The 27,918-nt window shown below is 38.0% G+C and overlaps 6 protein-coding genes across 8 annotated transcripts; 3 read left to right on the top strand and 3 right to left on the bottom strand.

Moving 5' to 3' along the window:
- Positions 1 to 27: 27 nt before the first annotated feature.
- LOC137749250 (protein FAR1-RELATED SEQUENCE 8) lies at positions 28 to 5,020 on the top strand. 2 transcript variants are annotated; one of them, XR_015958268.1, is made up of 3 exons: positions 28 to 237; positions 1,657 to 3,983; positions 4,719 to 5,020. XR_015958268.1 is itself a non-coding variant. In XM_088688729.1 (2 exons), the coding sequence occupies exons 1-2, from the start codon at positions 169 to 171 to the stop codon at positions 3,820 to 3,822; spliced, it is 2,235 nt and encodes a 744-aa protein (XP_088544855.1). In that variant the 5' UTR covers positions 55 to 168; the 3' UTR covers positions 3,823 to 4,232. The 2 variants fall into 2 exon arrangements, 1 of the variants encoding a protein (XP_088544855.1); XM_088688729.1 differs by lacking the exon at positions 4,719 to 5,020 and having other exon boundaries at positions 55 to 237; positions 1,657 to 4,232.
- A 621-nt stretch (positions 5,021 to 5,641) lies between these two features.
- LOC137749252 (protein FAR1-RELATED SEQUENCE 6) lies at positions 5,642 to 8,765 on the top strand. The gene is made up of 2 exons (XM_068489356.2): positions 5,642 to 5,831; positions 6,610 to 8,765. The coding sequence occupies exon 2, from the start codon at positions 6,610 to 6,612 to the stop codon at positions 8,611 to 8,613; it is 2,004 nt and encodes a 667-aa protein (XP_068345457.2). The 5' UTR covers positions 5,642 to 5,831; the 3' UTR covers positions 8,614 to 8,765.
- A 1,108-nt stretch (positions 8,766 to 9,873) lies between these two features.
- LOC137749251 (protein FAR1-RELATED SEQUENCE 6) lies at positions 9,874 to 12,626 on the top strand. The gene is made up of 2 exons (XM_068489355.2): positions 9,874 to 10,057; positions 10,441 to 12,626. Exon 2 carries the CDS (start codon positions 10,484 to 10,486, stop codon positions 12,488 to 12,490), a length of 2,007 nt encoding a protein of 668 aa, XP_068345456.2. The 5' UTR covers positions 9,874 to 10,057; positions 10,441 to 10,483; the 3' UTR covers positions 12,491 to 12,626.
- Positions 12,627 to 13,026: 400 nt separating this feature from the next.
- On the bottom strand, positions 13,027 to 15,380 carry LOC137749253 (Hus1-like protein). Of its 2 annotated transcripts, none has more exons than XM_068489357.2 (2): positions 15,224 to 15,380; positions 13,027 to 14,245 (listed from the first exon to the last, which is right to left on the bottom strand). In XM_068489357.2, exon 2 carries the CDS (start codon positions 14,198 to 14,200, stop codon positions 13,241 to 13,243), a length of 960 nt encoding a protein of 319 aa, XP_068345458.2. In that variant the 5' UTR covers positions 14,201 to 14,245; positions 15,224 to 15,380; the 3' UTR covers positions 13,027 to 13,240. The 2 variants fall into 2 exon arrangements, with proteins under 2 accessions (XP_068345458.2, XP_088544854.1); XM_088688728.1 differs by having other exon boundaries at positions 13,027 to 14,228; positions 15,224 to 15,357.
- A 427-nt stretch (positions 15,381 to 15,807) lies between these two features.
- On the bottom strand, positions 15,808 to 18,296 carry LOC137709334 (Pentatricopeptide repeat (PPR) superfamily protein). Its single transcript, XM_068448419.2, has one exon. It carries the CDS (start codon positions 18,294 to 18,296, stop codon positions 16,026 to 16,028), a length of 2,271 nt encoding a protein of 756 aa, XP_068304520.2. The 3' UTR covers positions 15,808 to 16,025.
- A 162-nt stretch (positions 18,297 to 18,458) lies between these two features.
- LOC137709335 (zinc finger BED domain-containing protein DAYSLEEPER) lies at positions 18,459 to 22,935 on the bottom strand. The gene is made up of 2 exons (XM_068448420.2): positions 22,623 to 22,935; positions 18,459 to 20,822 (listed from the first exon to the last, which is right to left on the bottom strand). Exon 2 carries the CDS (start codon positions 20,798 to 20,800, stop codon positions 18,761 to 18,763), a length of 2,040 nt encoding a protein of 679 aa, XP_068304521.2. The 5' UTR covers positions 20,801 to 20,822; positions 22,623 to 22,935; the 3' UTR covers positions 18,459 to 18,760.
- Between the last annotated feature and the right edge of the window lie 4,983 nt (positions 22,936 to 27,918).

Below are 27,918 nucleotides of genomic sequence, written 5' to 3'. Positions count from 1 at the left end.
GGAATCCGGATTCCAACTTCACCCACGCAATCTGAAAGGACTCTCTAACGGAGAAACAAAAAATAGATTAAAAAAAAACAAATAAAAAACAGCGGTCCCAGCAGTTGAGGGCAAACTAAGGTCACACAACTTTGACATAAGGCGAGCTGAAAGCTCTCCGCCAAAACCATGAACGGCGATGGCTCTTTCTCTCCGATCGTCCAGGGTTTGTCAGCAGACCATGACATCCACATCACCGTAAGTTTCCTCTGTCAGATCATCTTCTTCGCCGACTCTTCTAACAATCTCTCTTATATTGTTCACTCTCTGTTTGATTTGTAGCAAGATTAGGGTTCAGAAGTTGAAATTGGAAGTAAAGTTGGGTCATTTTTTTCAAATTTGTTTGAACAACATTTGGGATTTAGAATTTGAAATTTGTTTTGTGGTATAGGATTGGGCACTAAAAAATTTTAGAATTTCAGGTCATAAGCAATTGAGCAGTATAATTGGAACTATAATTTGTGAGTTATTTGGGTATTATGACAATTTTGTTAGTTTGGGGAGTCGAATCGGAAGGCCTAAGATTTTATTGAACTTGTTCATGAATACTGTATGTGCCAAGTAGTGGTAGAGCAAGTAAAATCATACACTTTGGAAGAGGGGGAGAGAAGGGTAACAAGGAATATGGGTGACATGTAAAGTTCTTAATGATGGTTGAGCAAACGCTATTTGAGCTACTGAAAGAAGCACTGCTGAGTAAAAGCGCTTTATAGAGAAGCACGAGGTGTGTGGTTTAGTGAATTGAGCTGATTGTATCTGCAGATTGAGCTCTGCCTGAACAAACCTTGTAGGTAGTTGGGGAGGTAGTAATAAAAGCTTGTTAGGAAACAACCTGCGATAAGTTAATCAATTAAGTTTTGGAATTAGGTCCAGATAAGTGTTAGTATATTACACACAAGAAACTTCGGCTCAAACTGACGTAATGAAGCTTCAAAACTAAAGGATGTTAATGTTAAAATTGGATATTTGGAGCAGTTAATTGAGCTTGGATGGTGAAGCATTAACATATATACTTAGACAGTACGTTAGAAATGTCTGTACTATCAGTGAAGGATGAAGTAAGAGGATGACCATTAGCACACTCAGGTTTGGCTATTAATGGAAGTGGCAAACATGAATGGCCAACATATCAAAATGATGGTTGATAGAATAACAGCAGCAAAAGTAGAAAATGAATATTTAAGGGAGCTCGATACGACAGACAAGAATCCAAATTTTGCATCTGGTCTGTGTACATGTAGAGAATATAGACGGAGAGTACTGATCAACCACACTGAATATTCTGAATTTTTTGAGAAACTATATAAACAATCATAAAGTGAATAAGATTGTGACCTTGCTGTCACTTTGCAACAACAACATGCGTAATTTTTTTCAAAACAAAAGAACAGCCAAAAAACTATATTTAAGGGTCTATGAAGCATCATAGTTTTGCATATGGTTGGCACGCTATTTATTTTTTATAAGAAACAAGGTGAACAACAGGAACAATGCATAAAAAAGGAAAATAAAGAAACTTGGTTGGCAATCCGTTGCTTCATATTTCTTTGTTATCTTTCATAAATGCTGCTTGTATTTGGAATATCTTAAGATTTATTGGGTTGTTTGCTATTGCAGATAAAAGAGGGTTCTCCAAACAGTGAGCAACTGCTGGAGGACGAAAACAATGACCTTGAAAATGATTGCGAGCAATTGTTTGAGATTGAAGGCAATGAGGCTGAAAGTGAAAGAGATGATACAAGTGATCAATTTTTTGACATTGAAAGCAATGACCATGAGAATGACCAAGGTGATATTAATGAACAATTATTTGAAATTGAAAGCAATAACCATGAAATCAGCAGGGATGATAGAACGTTAATTGATGATCAAAATGGTGGATCTCAAGAAAAGGACTATCCCCCACCCTTTGTGGGTTTGGAGTTTGATTCATACGATGATGCTTACAATTATTATAATTACTATGCCAAGGCACTTGGGTTTGCCATCAGGGTGAAATCTTCATGGACAAAACGTAACAGCAAAGAAAAGCGTGGTGCAGTGCTCTGTTGCAACTGTGAGGGTTTTAAAACAATTAAAGAAGCAAACAGTCGCAAGAAAGAAACAAGAACGGGCTGTCTGGCAATGATAAGGTTGAGGTTAGTGGAATCTAACAGATGGAGGGTGGATGAAGTCAAACTTGAACACAACCATTTATTCGATCCTGAAAGAGCTCAGAACTCCAAGTCGCACAAGAGGATGGATTTTGGGGCTAAAAGAAAGATGGAGTCAACCCCTGATGTTGAAGTGCGTACGATCAAGTTATATCGGACACCTGTTGTGGATGCTGTAGGTTATGGAAGCTCAAACTCCAACGAAGGAGAAACAAACAACCAGGTTGATCGGTTCAAGCGATTGAAACTCAAAAAAGGAGATGCTAGAGCTATGTACAATTATTTTTGTCGGGCTCAGCTAACCGATCCGAATTTTTTCTATGTGATTGATCTGAATGATGAAGGACATATGAGGAATGTGTTTTGGATTGACTCCAGGTCTAGGGCTGCATACAGTTATTTCAATGACGTGGTTTCATTTGATACTACATGTCTGTCAAACAATTATGAGATTCCACTTGCTGCATTTGTTGGAGTAAATCACCATGGGCAAACTATTTTGCTTGGTTGTTGTTTGCTAGCTGATGAGACACCAGAAACATATACATGGTTATTTAGGGCATGGCTTACATGTATGTCTGGCCGCCCTCCACAAACGATCATCACAAGCCAGTGTAAGGCCCTGCAAAGTGCTATAGCCGAGGTTTTTCCTAGGGCTCATCATCGTCTTTGTTCTTCGCATGTTGTGCAAAGTATTCTTGAGAATATGGGAGCTATACAAGAACTTGAGGCATTTCAGCTGATTTTGAGTACGACTGTATATGACTCTGTAAAAGTTGATGAGTTTGAATTGGCTTGGGAAGATATGGTTAAGAGATTCAGGATTAAGGATCGTGAGTTTATTCGAAGTCTGTTTGAAGATCGAGAGCGATGGGTTCCAGCTTACTCAAAAGACACATTTTTTGCTGTGATGCCCAACATTCAAAACGGTGAGTCGATGAACCCATTTTTCCATAGTTATATCCATCCGCAAACTTCTTTGGAAGAGTTCCTTAGTGTCTATGATGTAATTTTAGAAAAGAAGCGTCAGGAAGAAGCTCATAATGATAATGAGTCCAGAGAATTGAGTTCAATGTTACGAACAAGATACTATTATGAGGTGCAGCTCTCTAAGTTTTACACAAAAGATGTATTCAGAAAGTTTCAAGATGAGGTTGTGATGATGTCTTCTTGTTTTAGTATAACTCAAGTTCACACAAATGGACCAATTGTAACCTACATGATCAAAGAACGTGAAGGGGAGGAAATTCTGAGGGGTGTTAGGAACTTTGAAGTCATGTATGACAAAGCGGGAGCAGAAATTCGTTGTATGTGCAGCTGCTTTAATTTAAATGGCTACCTGTGCCGGCATGCCTTGTGTATCCTCAACTATAATGGTGTGGAAGAAATACCTTTTCAGTATATCTTGTCGCGATGGAGGAAAGACTTTAAGCGGTTGTATGTTCCAAATCTTGGGAGTAATAATGTTGATATCACAAACCCAGTTCAGTGGTTTGATCATTTGTATAGAAGAGCAATGCAAGTTGTTCAGGAAGGGATGATTTCTCAGGATCATTATATGGTGTCTTGGCAGGCATTCAAAGAGACTCTGAACAAGGTCCGTCTTGTAGCAGACAAGCATGTACAGTAAAAACTTGTGAATATAGCCTTCCGTCATTCTCTCTAGTCCTGGAGAGATGCTATGTAGGAAAGACCAGAGACAAAAAGGCTGGCGATCTGCTGCATGAATTGAAGGGTATAACCAAGGAAGACAACAGAATGTACGGAATTCAAAAGGAAGGATCTCCATAGGTAATTGTGTGCTTTCTCTCCTAGCATTATTATTTGTATGCTTTGAAAAAATTCAAGCTAGTTGTTGACGATCTAGTGGTAACCAGTAAGTGGATGCCATCACTCTGCTTGGAGCCTTTACAGAGTTACTTGTACTGATTATACTAGTGAGTAGTGACTAGTGACCCGCCTAAGTTTGTTGTAGAAGTTTTTGTGATCAATAATTTGGCCATCCAAACATGCAAATTAAATATACCTTTTCTTGGATAATCACTTGTCCCCCTTTTCCTTTTCATTCCCTTTTTGTTTTTAAGCCGTGTTTGTATTACTATTGACTGTATGGCACGTGGGTTCGTTTAATGCTCTGCAAATAAATTCTCTACCAGGGCTTGTTTTTGTTGGTCTATAAATGTACATAAATTTGAGTGGGACTGCGACCAAGTGTAGAAGTTGTATATAAATGGTTTCCAACTCCATTTGAGTTTGTGTTTGCGATTTGTGATTTTACGGGGCTTTTGAAGACAAAAAGTTCCAGAAGAGTATCCATATTTTTGTTCGTTTAATAGTTCAAAACTATTATCAAATATCTTGATGATGGTAATTATCATCACCGATGTCTTGTATCTGACCGTCTTACTTTCTACTCCAGAAAAGAATCAGCATCAAATCGTTGAACTCAGAACTTAAAATATGTATTTGGATTGATGAGTGATTAATTTTTCGGCTACATTGCTAACCCCGTGTTATATACTGCAGGTGATTTTGGCAAACGTGCTAGAAGATATGGAAGAAGTCGTTTAACAGTATAGAAGGTGATATACCATAAACACAAAGTGCAGAATCTTAGAATGGATCAAACCATAATCCTACCCTTCTTGCCGATCCTCCGTCGCGCTTAGGGTAACCTGAAGAACTTCGACGTTTCTGTAAGGTAGTTTGAGCTGACGTTTCTTCGTCTCTGCACTCTTCTTAGCTTCTTCCGTTGTAATTTGAAGATTGTGCAACTACTCTTTTGAACCCTTGTATATTGAAGATTGAGGATTGTTGTTGGCTCGTTACCTTTGCTGCTTCTCGTGTTCTCCATCTATTTTTTTTTTTTTTTGAAAAAAATAATGATCCAAAAAAGTACAAATGAAAATAGTTCTTACAAAAAAAGGGTTCGCATTTGCTAAAAAAGTCTATTGGTTGGGAAAGTGAATTATTTGCTTATAAGCACCAAATTACTCCTGCATTTACTCTTTTTCTTTTTCTTCGGATTACAAGCGATATTCTAAACTAATTTATTATGCTAAAAAGTGGAGGAGGGTTGAACAGAAAAAGCCCAACCAAAACTTTTAATGTATTTCTTACGTACCATGCATGTCCCGTAGGTTTTGCTTGCTTAAAATATAAAGATAAAAATTATTTTTTTTTACCTAATTGCTTTGAAGCATTGATTTTTTTTATTTTTTATTTTTTTTTGGCAGAAATTGATGTCATGAAAGGAACAAAAAAAACTTATTGGTGGTTAAGACTTTCCTCTTCAAATTTATTGCATCCCAAGTTTAAACAATATCTTTCATTTTAATGTAAAATATCGCTCGTAACTTAAAAAAAAAAAAAAAAAAAAGGAATTTTTATTAACCAGGCCCTGCTATGACGTGTCGAAGACTAAAATATACATCTCCACTTGTATTTCAGACTTGAGATGAAAGGGAGACCCAAGTGTAAGAAAACGAAATGCAGGGGAATCCGAACCCCAGAAACAAAATTCTCCTTCGCTTCGACCAGTGAAAAAAGAAGCAGAGTAATTCAGCGCTCTTGTTACAGGTGGACCGGCGAAACCGTTGGCTCGCGGGTTTGTGGATCTTCTCTTTCCGGTCGGAACCCGTAAGTACCCTCGACCAATTGCTCAGGATTTTGTTGTCAATTGCTCGTATTAATTAATTTGAATTTATTGTCGCAGTTTTCTTAGGGTTTGGATTTGAGTCAAAATCTTCAAGGTTTTGTGAGGAATTTTAGGAGTTGTATGCTTGCAATTTTCTGTTTGGTTCAGTAGAAATTGAGATAAAAAGTTTGAAAATTTTGAAGTTTAAGAGGACAAAATGGTTGTTTTGAGCTGTTCTGAGTGTAGGATTGAGTATTGAACTCAGACTTAATTATGTATTTGGATTGAGTATTTGATTAAATTAAAAAAATTGTTCATATCTTCCATTGTTTTTCTTTCCTGGGTTTTGTGTGATGCGAATGGGGCTTTCGCGTAATATGAAGACAAAGTTCAAATTTTTCAGGTAGAAGTTGATGGTTTTAAGTCCCCTTTGGGTATAGAGAATGATATAGTTCGTTTCCTGACAATTGAATGGAAAAATTATGGTAAAGTTTCAAACTTTGTTTGACAGTTTCTTTTCGGAAGCAATTTTGTGATAACATGACTTGTGATGGTTAAAGTGAGTACGTATTTGTTTGCTCTAGTGATAGTTTTATCATTAGTTGTGTTTGGATTGTTGGCTGGATGGTGTTTTATGTTCGCCGGATATCAATTTTACAGAATTATTTTTTTTATAAAATTAAAGATTATTTTACTCTTTTTGTGAAAGTTGGTCTATTTATTCTAAATTTCTTGGTAGATGGTATATGGGATTTTTGTAAGGGTTCACTTGTCTTTCAGATGGAAGTAGCCTCTCTTGACGGTGAGCAAGTACCGGATGGTGAGTGCAATGAGATCGTAACTGATGGAGATGGTGTTTTGACCGAATCAGATGTTCAAAATGGTGTCACTGAAGGAAGAAAGGAATTTGTTGCACCTGCAGTGGGAATGGAGTTTGAGTCTTATGATGATGCTTATAATTATTACAACTGCTATGCTAAGGAAGTGGGATTTCGCGTTAGAGTGAAGAATTCATGGTTTAAGAGGAACAGCAGAGAGAAGTATGGTGCCGTGCTTTGTTGCAGCAGCCAGGGTTTCAAAAGAATTAAAGATGTGAACCGTTTGAGAAAGGAAACGAGAACTGGATGCCCTGCAATGATAAGGATGAGATTAGTGGACTCCAAAAGGTGGAGGATACTAGAAGTTACACTTGAGCATAACCACTTGTTAGGTGCTAAAATGTACAAATCAATTAACAAGATGGGAAGCGGAACTAAAAGGAAGTCGCAGTCAAGTTCAGATGCAGAAAAACGAACAATTAAGTTGTACCGAGCACTTGTAATAGATTCAGGGGGCAATGGGACCTCAAATTCGAATATAGCAGATGTCAGGACATTTTCTGATCATCCGGATCAGTTGAACCTTAGAAAAGGTGATACACAAGCAATCTATAATTACCTTTGCCGAATGCAGTTGACCAATCCTAACTTCTTTTACTTGATGGATTTTAATGATGATGGGCTGCTAAGGAATGTGTTCTGGATTGACGCTAGGTGCAGGGCAGCATGTGGTTATTTTGGTGATGTGATATACTTTGACAACACATATTTGTCAAACAAGTATGACATCCCACTTGTGGCGTTTGTAGGGATCAATCACCATGGCCAGGCAGTATTGCTTGGTTGTGCTCTACTTGCTGGGGAGACAACGGAATCTTATACTTGGTTGTTCAAAGCTTGGCTTACATGTGCATCAGGACATTCTCCACAAACAATTATTACTGACAGGTGCAAGGCTTTGCAGAGTGCAATTGCAGAGGTATTTCCAAGATGTCATCATCGTTTTGGTTTATCACACATCATGAAGAAGGTTCCAGAAAAACTGGGAGGGTTGCACAACTATGATGCCATCAGGAAGGCATTGACTAAAGCCGTTTATGAAACTCTGAAGGTGATCGAATTCGAAGCAGCCTGGGGGTTCATGATTCAGCGTTTTGGAGTCGGTGATCATGAGTGGCTTCGATCTTTATATGAAGAACGGCTTTGGTGGGCTCCGGTTTATTTGAAAGAGACATTTTTTGCTGGAATGGCGGCTGCGCGTCCGGGTGAAGCCTTAAGTCCATTTTTTGACAGATATGTACACAAACAAACTCCACTGAAAGAATTTCTTGATAAGTATGAACTGGCTCTCCAAAAGAAGCATAAGGACGAAGCTCTTGCAGATATCGAGTCAAGAAGCTCGAGTCCCACATTGAAAACAAGATGTTCCTTTGAGTTACAGCTTTCAAAAGTTTACACCAGAGAAATATTCGAGAAGTTCCAATTTGAAGTGGAGGAGATGTATTCTTGTTTTAGCACTACACAGTTACATGTTGATGGGCCAATCATAATATTCTTGGTCAAGGAGCGTGTGGTCGTCGAGGGAAGTAGGCGAGAGATAAGAGATTATGAAGTCCTGTACAACAGAACAGCCGGTGAGGTTCGTTGCATTTGCAGCTGCTTTAACTTTTACGGGTATTTATGTCGGCATGCATTGTGTGTGCTTAATTATAACGGGGTAGAGGAGATCCCTTCGAAGTACATTTTGCCGCGATGGAAGAAGGATTACAAGCGTTTATATATTCCAGATCAAGGGTCCAGCAATGTTGACGCCACTGACCGCGTGCAATGGTTCAATCAGTTGTATAGAAGTGCCTTGCACATTGTAGAGGAAGGTGTGATTTCTCTTGACCATTACAAGGTAGCATTGCAAGCATTCGAAGAGTCGTTGGATCGGGTTCATGTCGTAGAAGACAAGCATGAATAAATTACCTGTAATGTTAAGGGTTCGAATTTTATGGAAGTAGAAGGGGTAAATGTAGGGTTATTTTCCTCCTCTGTACCTTAACCTGTTTATGCAGTTGTAGATTCACCCTTGTTTAGGATTGTACAGTGATTGTCAAAGCGATTTTGCACATATTCTCAGCTTGCATTTTCAGGTCCTACTGAAAACATTTCACAAAGGTGAAAAAGGGAAAAGAGAGAGAACCCCTTATGTGAAATTGCTTTTAATTCTTCTATGCCTATTTGGAAGTTCTTTTAGATAAAAATACAAACGTCTTCGGATTACCAAGAGCATTTTTTACAACGTTTAACATGAAAAATTAGAGCTCGTTTGGGAATGCTTGTAAAATTATTGGAAGTGCTTTTAGAGAAAATGTTTATGGGTTTTAAAATCACTTAAATGCTTTCTATAAGAAGCATTAGTTATGTGTTTTTTTGTTAATGTGTTTTTTTGTTGAAAACACTTTAAGTGTTTTTTCAGAATTCATTTGCATTTTTACTAAATATTAGTTTTAAAAATATTTTCACAAAAAATCCTTTCAGTAATTTTAAAAGCAATTCCAATGAGCCTTTAGTCGGATTAAAAGAAGCTGCCAATAGAGTCGTCACAAAGACATGAGCCACAAACTTTGACAAAACTAACTGCGGACTGAAGATTAAAGATAGTTTAGTGTCACAAATGATGGATACTTGACCAAACTAGCAAAGTCTTGGCATGGTGCCTAATATTTCAAAGCCCTCTTGCTTCTCATAATCTCCCAGAGTTTTCACCCTTCTTGCTCTCACATATAGATGTATGATAATTGATGGTATGTTTACGAATGAGCTCTCCACACTATTTTACAGCAAATGATGTGAAGTACAAACAAAATGGTTCCGTTAGTAATTTGTTGTAGGTGAGTTATCTATCGTTGCGTTTGTAGTTTGTTGTAAGCTAATCATCCACCACTTTGGTAGTAATTTATTGTAAGTGAATTGTTGATGACTTTGTCATCCACCGCTTAATTTCTTCTCTTTTCAATGTGTGGGCATCAGATTGTTACAACAAATTACTACTTTTATCCACTAATATTTTGGGAACATTGGTGGTGCAATGAAAGTGCTTTCGGCTGCGTTGTTGGAAAATTAACAAATCATTTTTGAGGGCTCAGAGAAGCGAAAAGAAATATGGATGTTTAAGCCCGATGGCAGCCCAACGAAAGAGGCCCAAACCTTGCACAAAAGGCAAAACCAACGAAATCCCCACAAAGGAAAAAACTCGGCTCACTGAGACAAAGAGATCGCCTTCTCTCTCGACCAGGGGAGTTTCCACCCTTACATTTTCCTTTCTTTTCCATTTTTGCAGGTACAAAAACCATCGCAGCTGAGGAAGATGAAGATTTTAAGAAGCTGAGCAAGTTCTCGTGGGAGGTGGGCACTGAATCCAGGTCCGTGTTATGTAGGCTCAGCTGGGTTTGTAGAGATTTTTTTTTTTTTTTTTTTTTTTCACCTTTTAGTTAAGTTAAATTTATGTTTGCCAAATATACTAAAGATTTGAACTTTGTTTGGTTTCTGAGAAAATTAAGGAAAATCGAGAAATGGGTTGTTGCCCTATTCGTTTTTTAAACTTTGAAAGTGAAAAGAAAATATGGGTTGCTGAAAAATACGCAGCTGAAGCTGAATTGGTGATTCTATATAATCAAATAGTCAATGGAGGTAGCTGATTGTATTAGGAAGTCTTTTGAGAGATTATTCTGCAAGAGTTGGGAAGTGGAGGGCCATGAATTTTGTAGGTTAGGATTAATAGAAATTATTTATGCTTTTTTGTTAGGGTTCCTTATCAGTTGGTGTCTTGGTTTCGTATCGGTTTGAAGATGGATGAAGTTTCACTCAACACTGAGCCTGCGGGCCAGGATGATGCTGATGAATTTGAGATTGAAGGAGACTGTGCAATGACCGATTTTATCAGTCAAACCGGCATTATTCAAGGAGAGAACCCTCTCCCGCCGGTTGTTGGAATGGAATTTGATTCTTATGAGGATGTATATTACTTCTATAATTGCTATGCCAAGCAACAGGGATTCGGGGTTAGAGTCAGCAATACGTGGTACAGAAAAAGCAAGGAAAGATACAGAGGAAAGCTTAGCTGCAGTAGTGCAGGTTTCAAAAAGAAGAGTGAAGCTAATCGCCCGAGGCCAGAAACTAGGACCGGTTGTCCAGCAATGATAAAGTTTAGGTTAATGGACTCCAACAGGTGGAGAGTTATTGAAATTGAGCTTGAGCACAACCACTTGATCAGTCCAGCCAGTGGAAAGTTTTATAAATCCCACAAGGCCATAGGTGTTGGAACTAAAAGAGCGCTGCAGATGGATACTTCTGAAGACGTACAAAAGATCAGGTTGTTTCGAACAGTGATCGTTGATTCTGAGGGTAATGGAAGCATGGATGGTGATGAAGGAGAATCTGGGAATAGAGTTGACTACTCCAGTCAGTTAAAGCTAAAAGAAGGAGATGCCCAAGCCGTTCAGAATCACTTTTCTCGGTTGCAATTAATGGATCCAAACTTCTTTTATGTGGTGGATCTGAATGAGAAGGGATGCTTGAGAAATTTGTTTTGGGCTGACGCGAGGACTAGGGTTGCTTACAGTTATTTTAATGATGTGGTTTCCATTGACACTAAATGCGTGGAAAATAAATTTGAAGTCCCGCTGGTATCATTTATTGGAGTAAATCATCATGGGCAATCGGTGCTGTTAGGTTGCGGTTTAATTGCAAGTGAGACGGTTGAATCCTTTACGTGGTTGTTTAGAGCTTGGCTTACATGCATAATGGGACGCCCTCCGCAAGCCATCATTACTAGTCAGTGCAAAACATTGCAAACTGCCATTTCTGATGTTTTCCCTAGAGCTTCTCATTGCCTTTGCTTATCACATATAATGCAAAAGGTTCCAGAAATTCTCGGAGGATTGTTCGAGTATGAAGCAATTAAAGAATCTTTGAGTAGAGCTGTTTACTACTCTCTGAGGGTGGAAGAATTTGAAGCAGCTTGGGAGGATATGGTCCAGCACCACGGAATTAGAGATCATAACTGGCTTCAAGCATTATATGAAGATCGGAAGCGGTGGGTTCCAGTATATTTGAAGGATATATTTCTGGCGGGGATGTTCCCGGTCCAACCAAGTGAGGTTGTCTCTTCATTCTTTGAAGAATTTCTGGATAGAGATACTCCTTTGAAGGAGTTTTTGGATAAGTATGATCAAGCTCTGCAAACGCATCATCACCTGGAAGCCTTGGCAGATTTGGATTCAAGAAACTCAAGCTATACGTTGGAATCGAGATGCTATTTTGAGCTGCAACTCTCAAAATTGTACACTAACGACATTCTAAGTAAGTTTGAAAAGGAGGTAGAAGGAATGTACTCTTGTTTTAGCACTAGTCAACTAAATGCTGACGGGCCAGTCAAAACATACGTAGTGAAGGAACAAACTGAAAGTGATGGAAATCGGAGGGAGACGAGGGACTATGAAGTTTTGTATAATCCATCTGAGATGGAGATCCTTTGTATCTGTGGCATGTTCAACTTGCGAGGATACCTGTGCAGGCACGCACTGTCAGTCCTAAACCAAAACGGAGTGGAGGAAATCCCGGCTCAATATGTTCTTTCACGATGGAGAAAGGACATCGAGCGGAATTACATTTTTTACCATAGCTGCAGCGGCATTGATATTAATAACCCAGTTCACAGGTATGATCATTTGTACAAATGCATAGTGCAAGTCGTGGAAGAAGGGAGGAAATCAGAAGGCCGTTACAAGGTCGCATTAGGGGCGTTGGATGAGATGTTGAAAAAGCTTTGTCTTACAGAGGATCCTGCCCTCTGAGACTCTGAGGTGATGAAATTATGTAGAAATTGAATGGTGCAACACAAAATTAGGGCAGTCTCTGTGTAGCTGGAATTTTGTGTACAATATATACATATATATAAAAGCATTCTCTCTGTCATTTTTCTTCATGAAATTCATCGTGTACTTACCCGGTGTTTGGATGCGGAAAGAAAAACTCGTAAAAATCGGAATTTAAGCGTGGAAGACCATTTCCCTTGTTTGGCAACAACCCTGGAAATCAGCAAATGACAGAATTTCGGAACTGAATTTCTGCGAAAATAATCACCATTCTCAAAACCCTAAGCCAGATTACTTTCAAATTTTCCTTGTTAGGTAATTTAAGACATTTATCCCATTCCGAAGCACAGAAATATGGACACGAGCAATAATCTTGCAATACTCTTGGCAAGAAACTGAGCCACCACCACTCTTATCCTACGCTCACAGACACAATGTACCTGCAATTCTGCAAAATTGGATCTTTATTTTGCTAAACATGTTGAAAGCACAAGACGTTAGATAAATCTTCGAACTTCAACGAAATTTCTTTCCATTTCATCATTTCACGATTCATAAGCAGCACGTAGAGGGATGTGCATGCATACAGAGAAACTGATTCATACAAGGATAGCAAGTAGAGCCACTGAAACGAAAATCACAAATCGCTTTCTCAAAGATAATACCAAACTGTCTATTTAAACCCGAGCAGTAAAACTCAACCATGAATGGCAAACCTGCATAACTCCTTTAACCCGATCCTTGGTCAAGTACAGGAAGTCTGCAGTGTAGACTGATGGACTTATCGATTTGATGAGAACCAGGAATGAAAAATTGGAAGATCACTGTCAAGCAAGCACCTTGTGCGGCAATCCCATAGAAAGCGCAGTCTGGTTTAGCCAAGTGGCACTGAAGGCTCTTACCAAAATGCTTCACACTCACTTGCACAGATTGAGCATCACCCCTTAAAATAGCCCTTGCCGACCGAGTCTGAGCGGTCAGATTTCGATCTTCAGATGGAGCATCAGCTTGCTCACCTATGACCAACAGCTTCTGAAACTCTGCACCAAGTGTGATGAGTGTTGTTGAAATCTGAATGTGTAAATCCCCATACTTGCTTATGGTAACATTGAGCAAATCACCAATATGCCTCATCCGATCCACAAAATTTTGCAACTGATTCAGATCGGGAACCTGAACCAGAGTCTGAGGCAAGTCTTGAGCTGCATCAAGAGCAGTTTGAAGTTCCAGAACCTGAGCTCTGGACAAAGGTTTTGAGATTGGTACGTCCTGAATTACCGCAGATTTATAACCCTTGGTCTCGAAAGTAAGGAAAGGCAATGGTTGGGTAGAATTTGGAGGTAGTTTTTTAACCAATCTAATCTGGAGGCGGTTGGCTGTCGGACCATTTCCAAACTCAGTACATATGCTGACACTGCTACGAAGAGCACGGTGGAGAAGAGAGATGTCTACTGTAAAGGCAATGCGGTCCTCATTCTGGCTGGAGATGCGATAGTCATCAAAAAGAGCTTCTTTGCGAAACTGGGCAATGGATTGAATTCCATCACCATTAAGAAGGTTGTGGAGGAAGATAGCATGGTCTCTGTTGAGGTAGAGATGGCATATCTTTCCCATCTTGTCTAGGGCTGGTAGGAACCTCTTTTCCAAAAGATTTACACCATTCTCTGTAAGAAATGCCTTGAACTTCATCTCTTGGTGCGTGTCTGTTCTCGTCTCACTTCTCAGGAAAGATGGCTGAAGGCAAGCCAAGAAGGGGTTAGTACATGCATTCAATACAACAAAATGTGTTTAAATTGCAATCTTAAGATAGTTCTTAAAAATATCTATTCAGACATCATAGCAATACTTCCTGTAGACCTGTCTTATCAATGAAACTGTTAATATGTTTCACAATTTTGGATATTGCCTGGATTTATTATCTCAGAAACTACACAGAGGAGCCCTGCAAGTAGCAACAAACTGCACAATTTCGGAAGTCTTACTGTGATATCATAGTTTGGTCAATTTAACCTCACAGATTATGAACTTCTCCCAACTTTTAACACGGTACACCATTCACGGTCAGTATCAGTATCAATATACATTAAGGGCCTAGTTACAAAAATTGTCCTAGCACAAAGAAACCCATTTGCTTTCGACTAATCAGGCAGTTACGGTAGAATAAATTTCTACAGAGTCCGATAAGCGCTCTTCTGCATTCTATCTCCGCCTTTTACTCCCCTTTCAATCTATCTATCGTGCATCACACTCCAACAATATTATCTCCTTTTTCTGAATTTTACCACTATTTCTCTTCTCTTCCATGTTTAAGGGTGTCTCCATAAATTAGCAGTAAGCACAAAATGCCCTAAAAATACATATAGCTATAATCTTATACGAAAAACAATAATAAAATCAAATAATCGTCACAAAACCAACCGGAAGCAAAATTTCATTTTCTAAGTGACTCTTAATTTGAAATTCGATTATATATCATTACAAACAAAATTATATTGAATTACTGACTGACATGGATTTCTCTGAGCTAAGAAGCTAATACACAGATAAAGCTTCATTTATTTAGCTTCTATTTGGGTGCTAAGAAAATTAAGCAGTTTTCGATTCTACTATTTAGTTTCAAGGGCTAGAAATTTAAAGAGAAATCTATTGTTACATTTCCATACATTTTCTAGGGAAACAAACACATCCGGATTTAGGGTTTTCGAATCTAACCTTTTGGAACTTGGGATCCGTCAAAAGATGGGAGGTTTCGCAGTCACCGCTGCCGCTGGACTCCGAGAGACTGGAGGGACTGGACTGGCCTGGCGCCAAAGCCTCTGGTAATTTATATAGGGCTTTGAATTTTACAAAAAATTACGCGTTCTAAAGGCTCCCTTCGTCTAGCGACAAGTCGTTTTGGATATTGACGAGTAAAATGTCGTTAATTTTAAATATGATTACAAATTAGATGGAAACGACAGAGAGGAACAATCTTCTCAAAGCAGCTCTAAGAAACGTCGGAATAGTTTAAAGGTACTTACCAAGTGCTTGGTGAGATTAGAGAAGTTAACTTTAAGAGGAGAAAATTAAAAACTTTCAAAATTTTTAATACGTGTAGCACATTGTGTCAGACTCTAATAACAATATAACAAAATTACAATATAACATGAGATCATCCGTCATTTTTGTATTAGAAAACTGCACAGAATGACGTCTGTATTCATAGTTTTTCTATGATGAATGTATTCATGTTTTTCTTCCATTCTATGGTTGTAGTATCGGCTTTTCAAATATTAATAATAATACGAGTATTGCTATTTACAGAATCTTTACTTGCCGTGCTGAATATTATATCTTTAATATATGTGAGTCTTATAGGTTCCGCATATGCAGATTCTCTCTCTGAGACTTATAGGATTTATCAATTAAGAAAGCAAGTTAATCATCAAACATTTAACCTATTCTAATCCTAACTGATTCTCCAGCCCCCTTGGCCGCGTCGGCTAAACTGGCCAAAGGTCCTTTTATCAAACCGTCACCAATAATCTTTACACGAACACGAACCGTGTCTAAAATGGTGGAACCGAGTTCCATCCCTAACAATCACTTCTCTATCATAAACTCTGGAGACCAACTTTGCCATGCTGTGACAATCCACACAGATTCTAAGGTTCTTCATGATTCTAATTGTCGCCCCATCTCCCAAACTAATCAGCCCAAATGCCATTGCTAACTTCTCACTATGCCTGCAAACTGCACTCTCTTTATCCTCTTCCCCCACATCAAGGAAAACCTCCGATGTATCCGGCGAATACCCGACAACCTTCAAGTCTTCAATCGTCTTATCCAACTTGGAATAGATTTTTTCGGATTGAGGGTGTGACCGGTCCCCGGCAACAAACTCGTGAACATTACCATTCACCTCTATCGAGCTGCAACCAGGCGTCTTCTTGATTCCCCTGTCCATCATCAGTTGTCTTACGTTGCGCAAATTGTCCCATTTACTGCAAGCTGCGTATATATTGCACAAGAGAACATAAACAGAACTGTTGTCGGGTTCCAACTCGAGCATATGTTTAGCTGCAATTTCAGCCAGTTCTGCATCTCTGTGCATTCTACAAGCGCCAAGCAGAGCTCCCCATACAGCTGCATTTGGTTTCATTGGCATGTTCTGTATAACCTCAAAAGCTTCGTTTAGATTCCCTGATCGGCCAAGAAGATCCACCATGCACCCGTAATGTGAAACTTCAGGCTGGATTCCATGTTGTGTGGTCATACTATCGAAAAAGTTCCTTCCTTCAGCTACCATTCCAGAGTGATTACACGCAGAAAGAACACCGATGAAAGTTATCCTGTCGGGAGTTATCGAAGATTCTAGCATTCGAGAGAACACGTCAAGAGCTTCCTTACCATGTCCGTTAACAGCAAGGCCAACAATCACAGCCGTCCATGTAAATTTGTCCCTTTGAAGCATTGCATTGAAGACCCTCAAAGCTTTCTCAACATTTCCACACTTGAAATACATGTCTATTAAAGCATTTCGAACGAATACATCATTCTTGATCTTGTTCTTGTCAATGTAAGTTTTTATCCATTCTCCGAGTTCAAGTGCTCCTAGATGTGCACAGGCTGTTAGAATGCTTACCATAGTGTACTCATCCGGCTTTACATTCGAAGTCTGCATCTGGCGGAAAAGTTCCAGTGCCTCTTTGAACCGGTTCACCCGGAGGTACCCATCCATTATTGCAGTCCATGAAATGTAGTCTCTTTCAGGCATCTCATCGAAGTAGCTCCGAGCTAGATCAACTTGTCCAGAATTGGCAAACCCCTTAACAATGGTAGTCCAAGAAATTACATCCTTTGTTTTCATCTTTTCGAAAATCTCAAGTGCAACGTGCATTTCCCCACAAGCTACATACATATCAACCAAAGCATTTCCCAACACCAAATCAGGTTTGATCAGGCAATCCTTGACGTATTTATGAACCTGCTTCCCGGCATCTAAATTCTTCAATTTGGAGCATGCTGATATCACCGAGACAAGTGTAACTGAAGTGGGCAACACTCCTGTTTTCTCCATGTCACTAAAAAGCTTCAAGGATTCATCAAACTTCTTGATTCGATTGTACCCAGAAATCATTACATTCCAAGTTGCAACATCCTTCTCATGAATCATATCAAAAACCCCACATGCCATATCAATTAGGCCACAAACAGAATACATATGCACCAATGCATTTTGAACAAAAACATTAGTATCAAGTCCATACTTCAACACATGAGCGTGCAACTCTTTGCCACATTCCAGCGCAATTTCACGCGTGAATCCCTTCAACAAGAACGGAAACGTGTAACAGTCGGGCTTGACACTCATCCTCTGCATTGCTAAATACAAAGCGACCCCGTCTTGAGGGCATCGTATCCGACTATAGCCTCTGATCATGGTGTTCCAAAGAAACGCACCTGGTTCAGAAATTGTGTCGAACACTTGACGGGCATAGTTCACATCACCAAATTCATCAGTACAACAAAACACGATGATTCTGTTACGCACGATCGGGTGCGATGTGAGGCCCGTTTTCACTGCTTGGGCATGTATTTGTTTGATGTAGTCCATGGAATTGCAGTTTTCAAAGAGAGCATTTGGTGCTGGGTTTTCGAAAGACTGGAGCTGGGTATACGTTGGCAAGTGGGTTGGAGTTGCAGATGCCATAGCGATCCTTTTCATGAAGTTCAAAGAGTCATAGACTGACAAGCTTGGAGATGAGAAGATCCAGTGAGTTCTGGAAGCAAGAAAGAACATCATACAAAGAGAAAAAGCATTCCTCTCCACTGCCGGCAGCGTGTTCGCACTGGCACTGACAGGTTATGGAAAATTGGATGGCTTCAACAAATTTATATGCTTGTACTCGAATTATCAGTCAGACCCAGAAATTCTACACTACAACTAAGTGATGAGAGAGATACAAACAGCGGAACATACCGATGATTACAACAATTCATCATAAAAAGTAGACAGAACCAACTTTCCAAGAAGATAGGAAAAATGGAGAAAAAATTATACACTGGAGCAATTTATCTTGCAGCTAAATTACTAACCAATAATGTAAACAGTTGCTATACTACAAGCATAAAAGTTGGAACTGTAAGCATTCTATGACTGTCGGAAAAGCAAAATTTTACTAGCACCGCTGTTTACCATCTAAAAACCACCGAAAAGCGCCCATCAATGATCTACCTAAAGGAAGAAAACAAATGAAATCTATGGCACTAGAATTCCATTTTGACAGCAGCATTAGACTCTTGAAGTGCTGGTGGTTGTGGTAACGGTCCATACTGAATCCAATCCTTGGCGCAGATAAGGGCTTCAAGAGTCGCTGTACCCAATGAAGTCCGGTAACTGTCCATTCTTTTTATTTCGGTGTCAAACACAGCGTCGGGGGCAACAGTAGACACGGGTATTGACAAGATATCGGAAGCCATCCTGGAGAGAGTTGGGTACTTGTGTCTGTTAAGTCTCCACCAACCCAGAACATCAAAGTCTTCCACCCCATCAACCAATAGAAATTCTTCCTCTTCCAGATACTGATCTAGTTCTGACTTCATTTGCTGGCCGCCTGTGATATCAGGCATAAAGAAATCAAAATCTTGCAGCCCATCTGCAGAAGAGAGTAGAATCTCCTGAGATGGTATTTCCGGTAGCTCTGTTTTCATGATGCCGTCGTTCCCTTCTTCTATTGGTATTTCTGGTAGAGTAAGCATTTGCATCATGTATTCAAGGAAGAGATCATGAATACCACCGTCAACAATCCTAATCCATGTTTCAGCATTCTCACCATATATTTCAGAGAAGGTTGACTCTACATGTTTCATTTTGAACCTCGGATCCATAATAACAGCAATAGCTAAAACAAGGCAGCAGTTTTCCCAATACTTGTCAAACTTTTCATACAGAGGTCTGATCAAGTAGCTGACAAAGGGATCATCACTCATGGCCGAATGCATCAATGCCTTCTGAATTTCTGATACTTTTGGAAAGAATGCATTTGCAGAAGGGTATGTTGGGGCAGTTACAATGTTGGCTGCATCGAAAAAATACATTAAGTATGTACATAGAGTTTCTACCTGCTTCCATTCTTCCAACGATATGTTTATGTTATAATCAGGATCATATGTATCCAAGCAAGCAAATACTTCCCTCAATTCACAAGCCGCAACCAGCATATGATATGTTGTGTCCCACTTGGTTAGGTTGTCAACTGAAATGTTCTTCGAGCTAGGAACTTGAAGTTGTTGCTTCAGCTGAACAAACTTTTCTTCACGGGATTCTGAAGTTTTCACATACTTAACGCTTTCACGAACTTTTATGATTGTCCCGCTCAATGCCCTCAGTGCATCTTGTGCAAGACGACTCAGAACACGAGCATAGCAATTTCGTATCAGTAATTGACTGCTGAGCATGTGTGGGTTCTTGACTGAAAGAAGCCCCTTAAGATTTCCAATTATGGTTTCATTCGATAGGGATTGGTCAAGTGTGATGGTAAACAACCGACCTTCCAGATGCCAATCGGACAAGCAGGTCAAAATAGCTTGACTAAACGTGTCACCTGAATCAGTAGACGGTACCATTACAACATTAAGGATTTGACGATATGAATTCCAGTCACCATCAATGAAGTGTCCTCTCAAGAAAACAGAGCCCAGGTTCTGATTTGAAGTCCACAAGTCCACTGTAAGGCTGACTCGTCCAGGAATTCCACTGATATGATTCAGAAGATTCTGCTTTTCTCTATGGTAAATAGCCATACAATCATCTTGAACAGCCTTCAAGCTTACCATATTGAACTGAGGTTGCAGTGTTTGAACAAAACTAATGAATCCTTGTTGTTCCACAATGTGAAGTGGATACTCATGCATAATTATCATCTTAGCAATCTCATGGTTGCAGCGTTCCTGATCAAAAGAAATTTTCGCATATCCAGAATTTGCTCTGGGGCGTCGTTTTGGTGCATCAGTAGCACCAGTCTTGGAGCTTGGCGTAAAGGGAGTCATCTGATTTTTTTGACGACTTACTGGGCAGATACCCAGGGCAATATGTCGTTTTAGATGGCTTGTGCCTGCCAGCTTTGAACCAGTGATGTAAGCAAAATATTTCTTGCACTGCTTACAGCAAGCCCTAGTATTTCCAACCCCAATAGTTTCAATTGTGAAGTGCTCCCAGACAATAGACTTCTTTCTCCTGCGCTTGTTTGGCTGGGTTTCTGAACTAGGTATGCCATTATTATCAGTTGGGGTCAGAGGAGTATTCATCTTCCAGTAAGCAGGTCCAGTCCTAAAACAGGTCGACATGACCAATAAGTGAATTACAAGATTTCACAAAAAAAATATGAAAAAACAAAAAAAAAACAGTTGATCTTGCAGTAAAGGAAAAACAGACAAATTCAGCATCGGAAAACTTAAATTAAGAAAAGAAAAATAAATTTCACAGCAGACACATGTAAGAGGGGTTGGGGACAAACAGCTAAAGCCATATTTCACCTCTTATGACCGGGTAAGCAACTTGGTTATTCCTTCTCACTCACAATCCCAGTCTCATAATCCTAAACATTACACATTATTAAAACTTAAACATTTTCATCTAAAAGCCCAAATTTCCTACTTTTAGACCATGCTAAGTTCCTAATACTAGTCTGACTATGTCAACTATTTTGCCACCATTTGGTTTTAAGCAGCAGACATGGCGAGTTTCAGTAACCAATCTGTGCAACACTGAGAGTATTCACAGTGAAGGATTGGTCAGTAGAACTATGCATGAAAATGAATCCACAAGAGCACTTCCCAACAATACAATAGGATTATCCTTTCATCCCACAGCAATGAATTTTCATGAGCATAACTCAACAAAGAAAGAAGAATTTTTATTTGGTTATTACATTAAGCTACATAAACAATCAACCCTGAAGTACAGCAGAACAAATCCAACATAAATCGTATGCTTCATCTGCAAGCTTACAATAAAACCAAAAAGTAAATACGTGCCAACTAAATACAGACCAAGGATTTTACCTACATGAACCAAACTACATACAGATGATTTAATTGGAAGTCAGAAAATAGCATATCTAATAGTATCAGATAAATCCTATTAAGACTCAACTGAAAAATGCAAAATGCATCACAAAAAGCAGAATAACAAACGACGTAGAAACGGTTCTTGAAACAATAAACATCACCGAAAATATGAACACAACAGTTTAGAGTACATCGTCGTAAATATTTTATCGAGTTACAACATGGTTCATTCTTATGATGCAGCTTCTGCCAACCAAACCACACAACAAAGTGGAATGAAAAGCAAATATAATCGACTATATGTATACACGATGTGTTAAAGTGAATGCAAAACGCAGTGTTTATAACTTTTGAGGCTTTGGATTCAACCGTGAAATGTGTTTCATTATTGGCCTTTAAAAAAATGCCCATTACAGACAGACGCAGCAGTATTACAATTGTCATATTTTTTTTTACAAGTCACAAAACTTCTCCATCCTATAAAATGTTAAAAACCCAGCCCTGCTGCACATGAATTGTACCTAATGCAGCAAGTACAATCTGCTTTATGCTGAAAGCAATTGTACCTTGAAATGTTCAAATAATATTATCACTAAAAACAGATTAAAAAGAGCAATCCGAGGTTACTTTTGAAGTTCACGACTGACAGTAATAGAAAAAAAAAACCCTAATTAAAGAAATTAACAGATAATTGGGGATAATTGGGTCAGCAGCAACCAAAACTATAAGCTTAAACCCTAAAATCACAATTACCCGTAAACACATACAATAAAAACACAATTACCCGTAAACGCATAGATTACACACAGATATACACACATACACACATACATACGCACATACACACAAACGCGCACATACAGATACAGCCAAAGAAACTGAACAATGACAAAACCCTAAAAAAATTTAAATTCAAAATTTCAAAGAATGCTAAAGAAATTGAACAAACCCAGAAAGATCAACAGTCCAGAGGCATCTAATAAATCCAGAAAATCAACAAATTCAAGATCCAAAATTTCAAAAAAAACCGAAGGAAAAAAAAAAAAAAAAAAAACCTTACCCTAAATCGCAGCCCCGAAGACGAAGAACCGGCCTCTGCGACACGAAATTTGGAAATTGTTTACTTTCGGGCAAAGAAAAAAAAATAAAAATTTTGAAAATTCGAAGGTTGAAGACGGAGTTGATGGGCTTGAGGTTGAAGGTACAGAGCTTTTTGGGGATAAACCCTAATGGACCTAAACCTCGAGAATTAGGGTTCGGCCTGTGAGGATTTTAGGCTTTTTTGGGGGTGTTTTTGTGAAAGCGAAGCGAGAAGGAATTATTTATTTAAGTTGCGGCCTTGGGGTCCAATTTATAAAGGGTGCTGCCTCCCCTTGGCTTCTTGCCCACCCTTTTCTATACTTCAATATTTTACCAATAAAATAAATACTTTAATATTTTTACTTTTTTTTTTAAAGCAATTAATATTTTTACTTTTTAGCATGTAAACTTCCTTATACTTTCTAAATCACTGATCCTAAATGTTGAATTAAGCATTTAAGAGCAACTCCGCCCCACTACAGGAATAATTACCTGTTAATTAGGGAAAAAATTATGTAGAACTCGGCATGCTACTGAATTTTGCTAAGTGACACTCCGAACCACTCAAAAATTACTATGTGGTAATTTTTAAATATAATTTTTCATTATTTTTTATATTTAAATTACTTTAATTATTTTTCCTATTAATTAATATACACAATGAGATTGATTGAATAATTTATTCGTTTTTTTCTATTTCTCCTCCCTCTCGTTTTTTCTTCCCGGACTCTCTGCGGTATGTAGCCTTCTCCCCAAACCATCTTTCCCTTCTTCATATCCAACTATTATGAAATGAAAAATAAAATTCCGGCAAATTTCTTGTTGTTTTTTTGAAAAAAAGTTGTACGTTCTTTTTTTTTTTTTTTTTTAATTATGAGCAATATTTCGTTGAAATTTGTTATATATTAGAGAAGTTGTAATTGTTTGTTTCTTAAATTTTGTATCTGGGTTCTTTGTGATATTTCATTGCAATTCCATTCCATTATTTCATCAAAAGAAAACTAACATCCATGACAATTCTAATCCATTATTTCGTCAAAATATATTCCTATAAAAATTTCTAATGAGTCGTTCTTAGAGAGTGGTCAATATGTTCTCACCTTGTACACATGGAACTCTTCATATATTATTACCAAGTCTGAAATTTAAAACCAGTGTATTAAAAGGCCGAGGCGTTCAAAGGATAGATCCACTTACGGGTGAAGTGAAGCCTCACGAGATTAAATTTTTTTAATACATATGTTTTATATATTATACATATGACTGTATAAAAAAAATAATACTTTGTAAAATAAACATCCGTTCTCAATTTATCATTCAAATACATAATCATTCAAAAGATAATATCATCTAAATTTATGTCACTCCCCATATTCGAAAATAACGATGATAATTGAATTAGGGCATGAATAGTATCTTAGTAAAAAAAATTTGAAATATTACAACAAAAGTAGGATGGAACCAGAGCCATCTAAAAGTTCATTTAGATTTGTTTATTTAATACATCTTGAGTTTAAAGAGTTCCACTCTTACCAAACACTCTTAAGATACTAAGACACTTTATTTTAATTACAACTAGGAACCAACACACATATGATATGGCTATTCATTTAGTGATAGGTCATCCTCATGGTCCTCCATATCGGTACCTGCAATAGCTAATAGGGTGTAAGCATTTCATGCCCAGTAGGAACCATATACCCTTCAAGTTCATTTATCACAATTAATCAAAGTGTCATGCATCAAACAATACGGTAAAAAAAAAAAATGATATGACAAAGAAGTACCCATGAACTCACTCCCTTCTAATCCCGCTAACTTATATTTATGGCATACAAACTCACACGTCCCATACCATGCTTATACCACCTGGTTTTGAACACCATAGAATATAAGTTAACTCCCATTCCTCCCTTAACCCCGAATTTTATTAGTAGTTTCAGTTTCATTAATATGGGCCCTTCCCCCGACGTCCAACAATATGTTCAAGCCCTTCCCCCCAGTGCTTGAACATATATATAATTTTCCAACACTTTGTTTAACCAAAACTTTACACAACCCAACACTTGACTCTATATCATGTAATGCAACCTGAGCATTTCAATTTCACATATACAATTGTAAACCACAACATATTCAATCCAGCAATTTTACATAGCTCAACCATTCATCAAAACATAACAACATTTAACATAGTTGATATATAAATTTCATCGGAAAATAAACTATCAACCTATAACACAACCATGACAGTCAAATGATTCAATTTCATCCAAGCATTTCATTACTACTGTATTAGATATAATTACTAATATCACAAAGATTAAACATGATAAAGACCTATCATCGGGAAATAGAGCTCATACCTCGTGTCCAACTAACTAGAATACCTCTCTAAGCCTCCGAAGTGTTCAGAGTCACTCCCAGGCGTAAAATCACATAAATAATAACAAAAGTTAGCATAAAAGTGGAATGAAGATTCATTTTCAGCCTATCAAAAGTTTACCCAAATATACCCCTATCACAATCTCGTGATGACCCAAGCTTAAGTCCCCATTTTCATCCCTCAAAACTCCATGAAAAAGGATGAAATTACTTGGATTTTAAAGTTTAACAAACCTAGTTTCTAATCGAATAAGAGTTTCTCAAAACGGATTTAAGAGAAGAAAATAATCAAGCTCCAAAGTTGAGTTCACAAACAGTTTTTCTGTAGAAAATCTGCATATTTCTAGATTTTTTTTTTCACATTTTCAAATCATATTTTTCCATAGAAGATCTCAACCAAAATCGGTGAAATAAATTGGGCTTCGTTCCTTGTCATGTCTAATTTCAAATATATAAGAAGACCTTTTAAAAAGGTGTAATGGATTGAGAGAAAACAAGAGCCAAAGTTGCAGTGGTAAGAAAATAGAAAATTAACTAATTTGAGCTAACCTTTTGTACCAATTGAAAAACATACCAGGCACCCTCTCAACTCCCCTCTTTTTGTTTTCCTACTTTTCCCTTTCTAAAACCTCTTTCTCTCCTCTAGTTCTTCGGTGAGAGTTAGAAATACTCTCACTAACCCTATCATTGCATTCTCTGTTTTAGAATGCTTACTCACCCCTCTAGACTACCCACATCACCCCCAAAATTTATGAACAATATCATATTCTCTGGGCTCCCCATCGTGTGATGGTTGGGAAGGAGAAGAAGAGTTTAGGATGTCTACACGTTAGCTCATCATTTGTCTGTTTTGTTTTGTTTTTTTTTTATTTATTCTTATTTAATATTTAAAGGCTAAAATAATTTTACTACTATTATTTATACACACACACACACACACACACACACACTTTCCAAGTGTTACAATTCATCATTCAAAGGTAATATCATCCAACTTCATCATTCAAAAGGCAATACAAACTAAGAAATCATTCATCCATCCAAATCCTCTTCATCTAAATCAAAATACAAACAAAGAAATCAATTATTCATCCAAATCCTCTTCATCTAAATCAAAGGCAGCATCATCTTCTTCATTGCCAGATCCAGATGAACATGTACGGTATGTCATCAATTCATCAAAAGATTCTTCTAAATCATACTCCAAATTTCTTCAACTTGAGGATCCTTCATTACCTTGTTTTCTTTTGTACGTAATAGGACCCCGAGGTTGAGTAGGCTGGCGTGGAGTAGTAGGCTCACGAGGAGGAGAAGACTCTCTAGGCTTTCGAATGTATGGGCCACCTTCATAAACCGGGGGTGGCACATTCCTTACAGCCTCAACATTGTACAATGACTCATCCTCGAGCCATGTAGGATCTTTGGGAAGAATGAGATCTTCTATCTCGATTATCCATTCATCATCGAAGGCAATTTCTTCCACAACAATGTGATTATGCTTCTTCCTCCTTTTATGACTTCTCTCTTGTAAAGCTAAATTGTACTTCACATAGGCTAAAGCATTAAGCCTTTTGTGTTCAAGCCTATTCCTTTTTTTGTATGAATATACAAATAAATCAATTCTATTATTCAAGTCTAATCATCTTAAGCAAAAATGACACTTAAGATCCTAATAATATATTTACTTACAATTTGAAATGTGCTCCAATTCCTCTCACATCCCTACGCACTACAAGTAAGGCTAAGAACTCGAAGAGCAAACTTCATTGACTTGGGTGTATTAGTCCCAAAGCGCTCCCACCAAGCCGCTAAAAAAACAATATTAGTAAGGTAAGTAATTTAAGGGTTAATGATAAAAATATATTAACAATTGACTAATTAAATCTTAATTGGTGTTCGCCTCCTAGTTTGCATAGCCATAGACTCTGTAAATTCACCAAGCCTACCATTATATAAATCCAATTGAATATTGGTCTCTTCACGTTCTTTCCTTTTCCCAAGCATCCTATCTATACAAGCAAACAACTCATTTCGCACTTCATCACTATCTGAGAAATTTTCCTTATATCGAAATTGTCGGTTTAAGTAATAGCCTGCCGTATGTACTGGTTGATGAAGTTGATCGTTCAATCTACGATTTATCTTTCTTCAAATAGGCATATATTTTTTCTCCACTTTGTTAAGATTGCATTTTTTTTTTTTGCAGCATTCATCAACTCATATATAAAACTCATGGGGGGTCTCTTCTCTGAATCAACCTCTCTCAACACACAAACAAGAGGAAGAACACCATTAATGCAAAAAGAAACTCTACCCCAAACTCACGATCATGTAGCACATCCTGCTTTAGCCAACTTTGCTTCACGAGATTTTGCATAAGTACTTTCCGACCATTCTTGAGAGGCAAACTAAGCAACAAAAATTTCCTTTTGCTTTTGTAAGCTTTGAAGTGTAAGGAAAGAAGTGGCAAACCGAGTGACCGCCGGATGAAGAATTTCTGAATTGTTGGTGTGCTTTACTATCAAAGCTAATACCCATTGATGCCCATATAAATACTTTGAAATACACCTAGCACGTTTGAGTCATCAAATCAATGCAATGAGCCGCACATGGAGTCCACTACACCTTATATTTCTTCTCCATAAAATTTTGCCCCGGCATTTTTGTAGTTTGAAGCATTGTTGGATATACCTTGAACCACATTCTCCTCCCCAATTTCTTGAATAACATCATCCAAATAGCCATATAACAAATCTCCATTCTTAATAGAGGCTGACACATCAACTGATTTCAAGAACCAAGTACCTTGCGGGTTATTGATAAGAAATTTGATTAAACACCTACTTTTGTCATCCGACCATCAATCCGACATAATAGTGCATCCATCTCTT

This window comes from Pyrus communis, chromosome 17 (assembly GCF_041283825.1).
Source record: "Pyrus communis isolate YQ-2024b chromosome 17, ASM4128382v1, whole genome shotgun sequence".
NCBI classification, from domain to species: domain Eukaryota; kingdom Viridiplantae; phylum Streptophyta; class Magnoliopsida; order Rosales; family Rosaceae; genus Pyrus; species Pyrus communis.
This window is presented reverse-complemented; position numbering and strand designations above follow the sequence as displayed.

Coding starts and splice junctions, on each gene's coding strand:
- LOC137749250 (XM_088688729.1), top strand. CDS start 169: ATGAACGGCGATGGCTCTTTCTCTCCGATCGTCCAGGGTTTGTCAGCA. Junction 238..1,656: donor ACCATGACATCCACATCACC/GTAAGTTTCCTC, acceptor TTGCTATTGCAG/ATAAAAGAGGGTTCTCCAAA.
- LOC137749252 (XM_068489356.2), top strand. CDS start 6,610: ATGGAAGTAGCCTCTCTTGACGGTGAGCAAGTACCGGATGGTGAGTGC.
- LOC137749251 (XM_068489355.2), top strand. CDS start 10,484: ATGGATGAAGTTTCACTCAACACTGAGCCTGCGGGCCAGGATGATGCT.
- LOC137749253 (XM_068489357.2), bottom strand. CDS start 14,200: ATGAAGTTCAAGGCATTTCTTACAGAGAATGGTGTAAATCTTTTGGAA.
- LOC137709334 (XM_068448419.2), bottom strand. CDS start 18,296: ATGATGTTCTTTCTTGCTTCCAGAACTCACTGGATCTTCTCATCTCCA.
- LOC137709335 (XM_068448420.2), bottom strand. CDS start 20,800: ATGAATACTCCTCTGACCCCAACTGATAATAATGGCATACCTAGTTCA.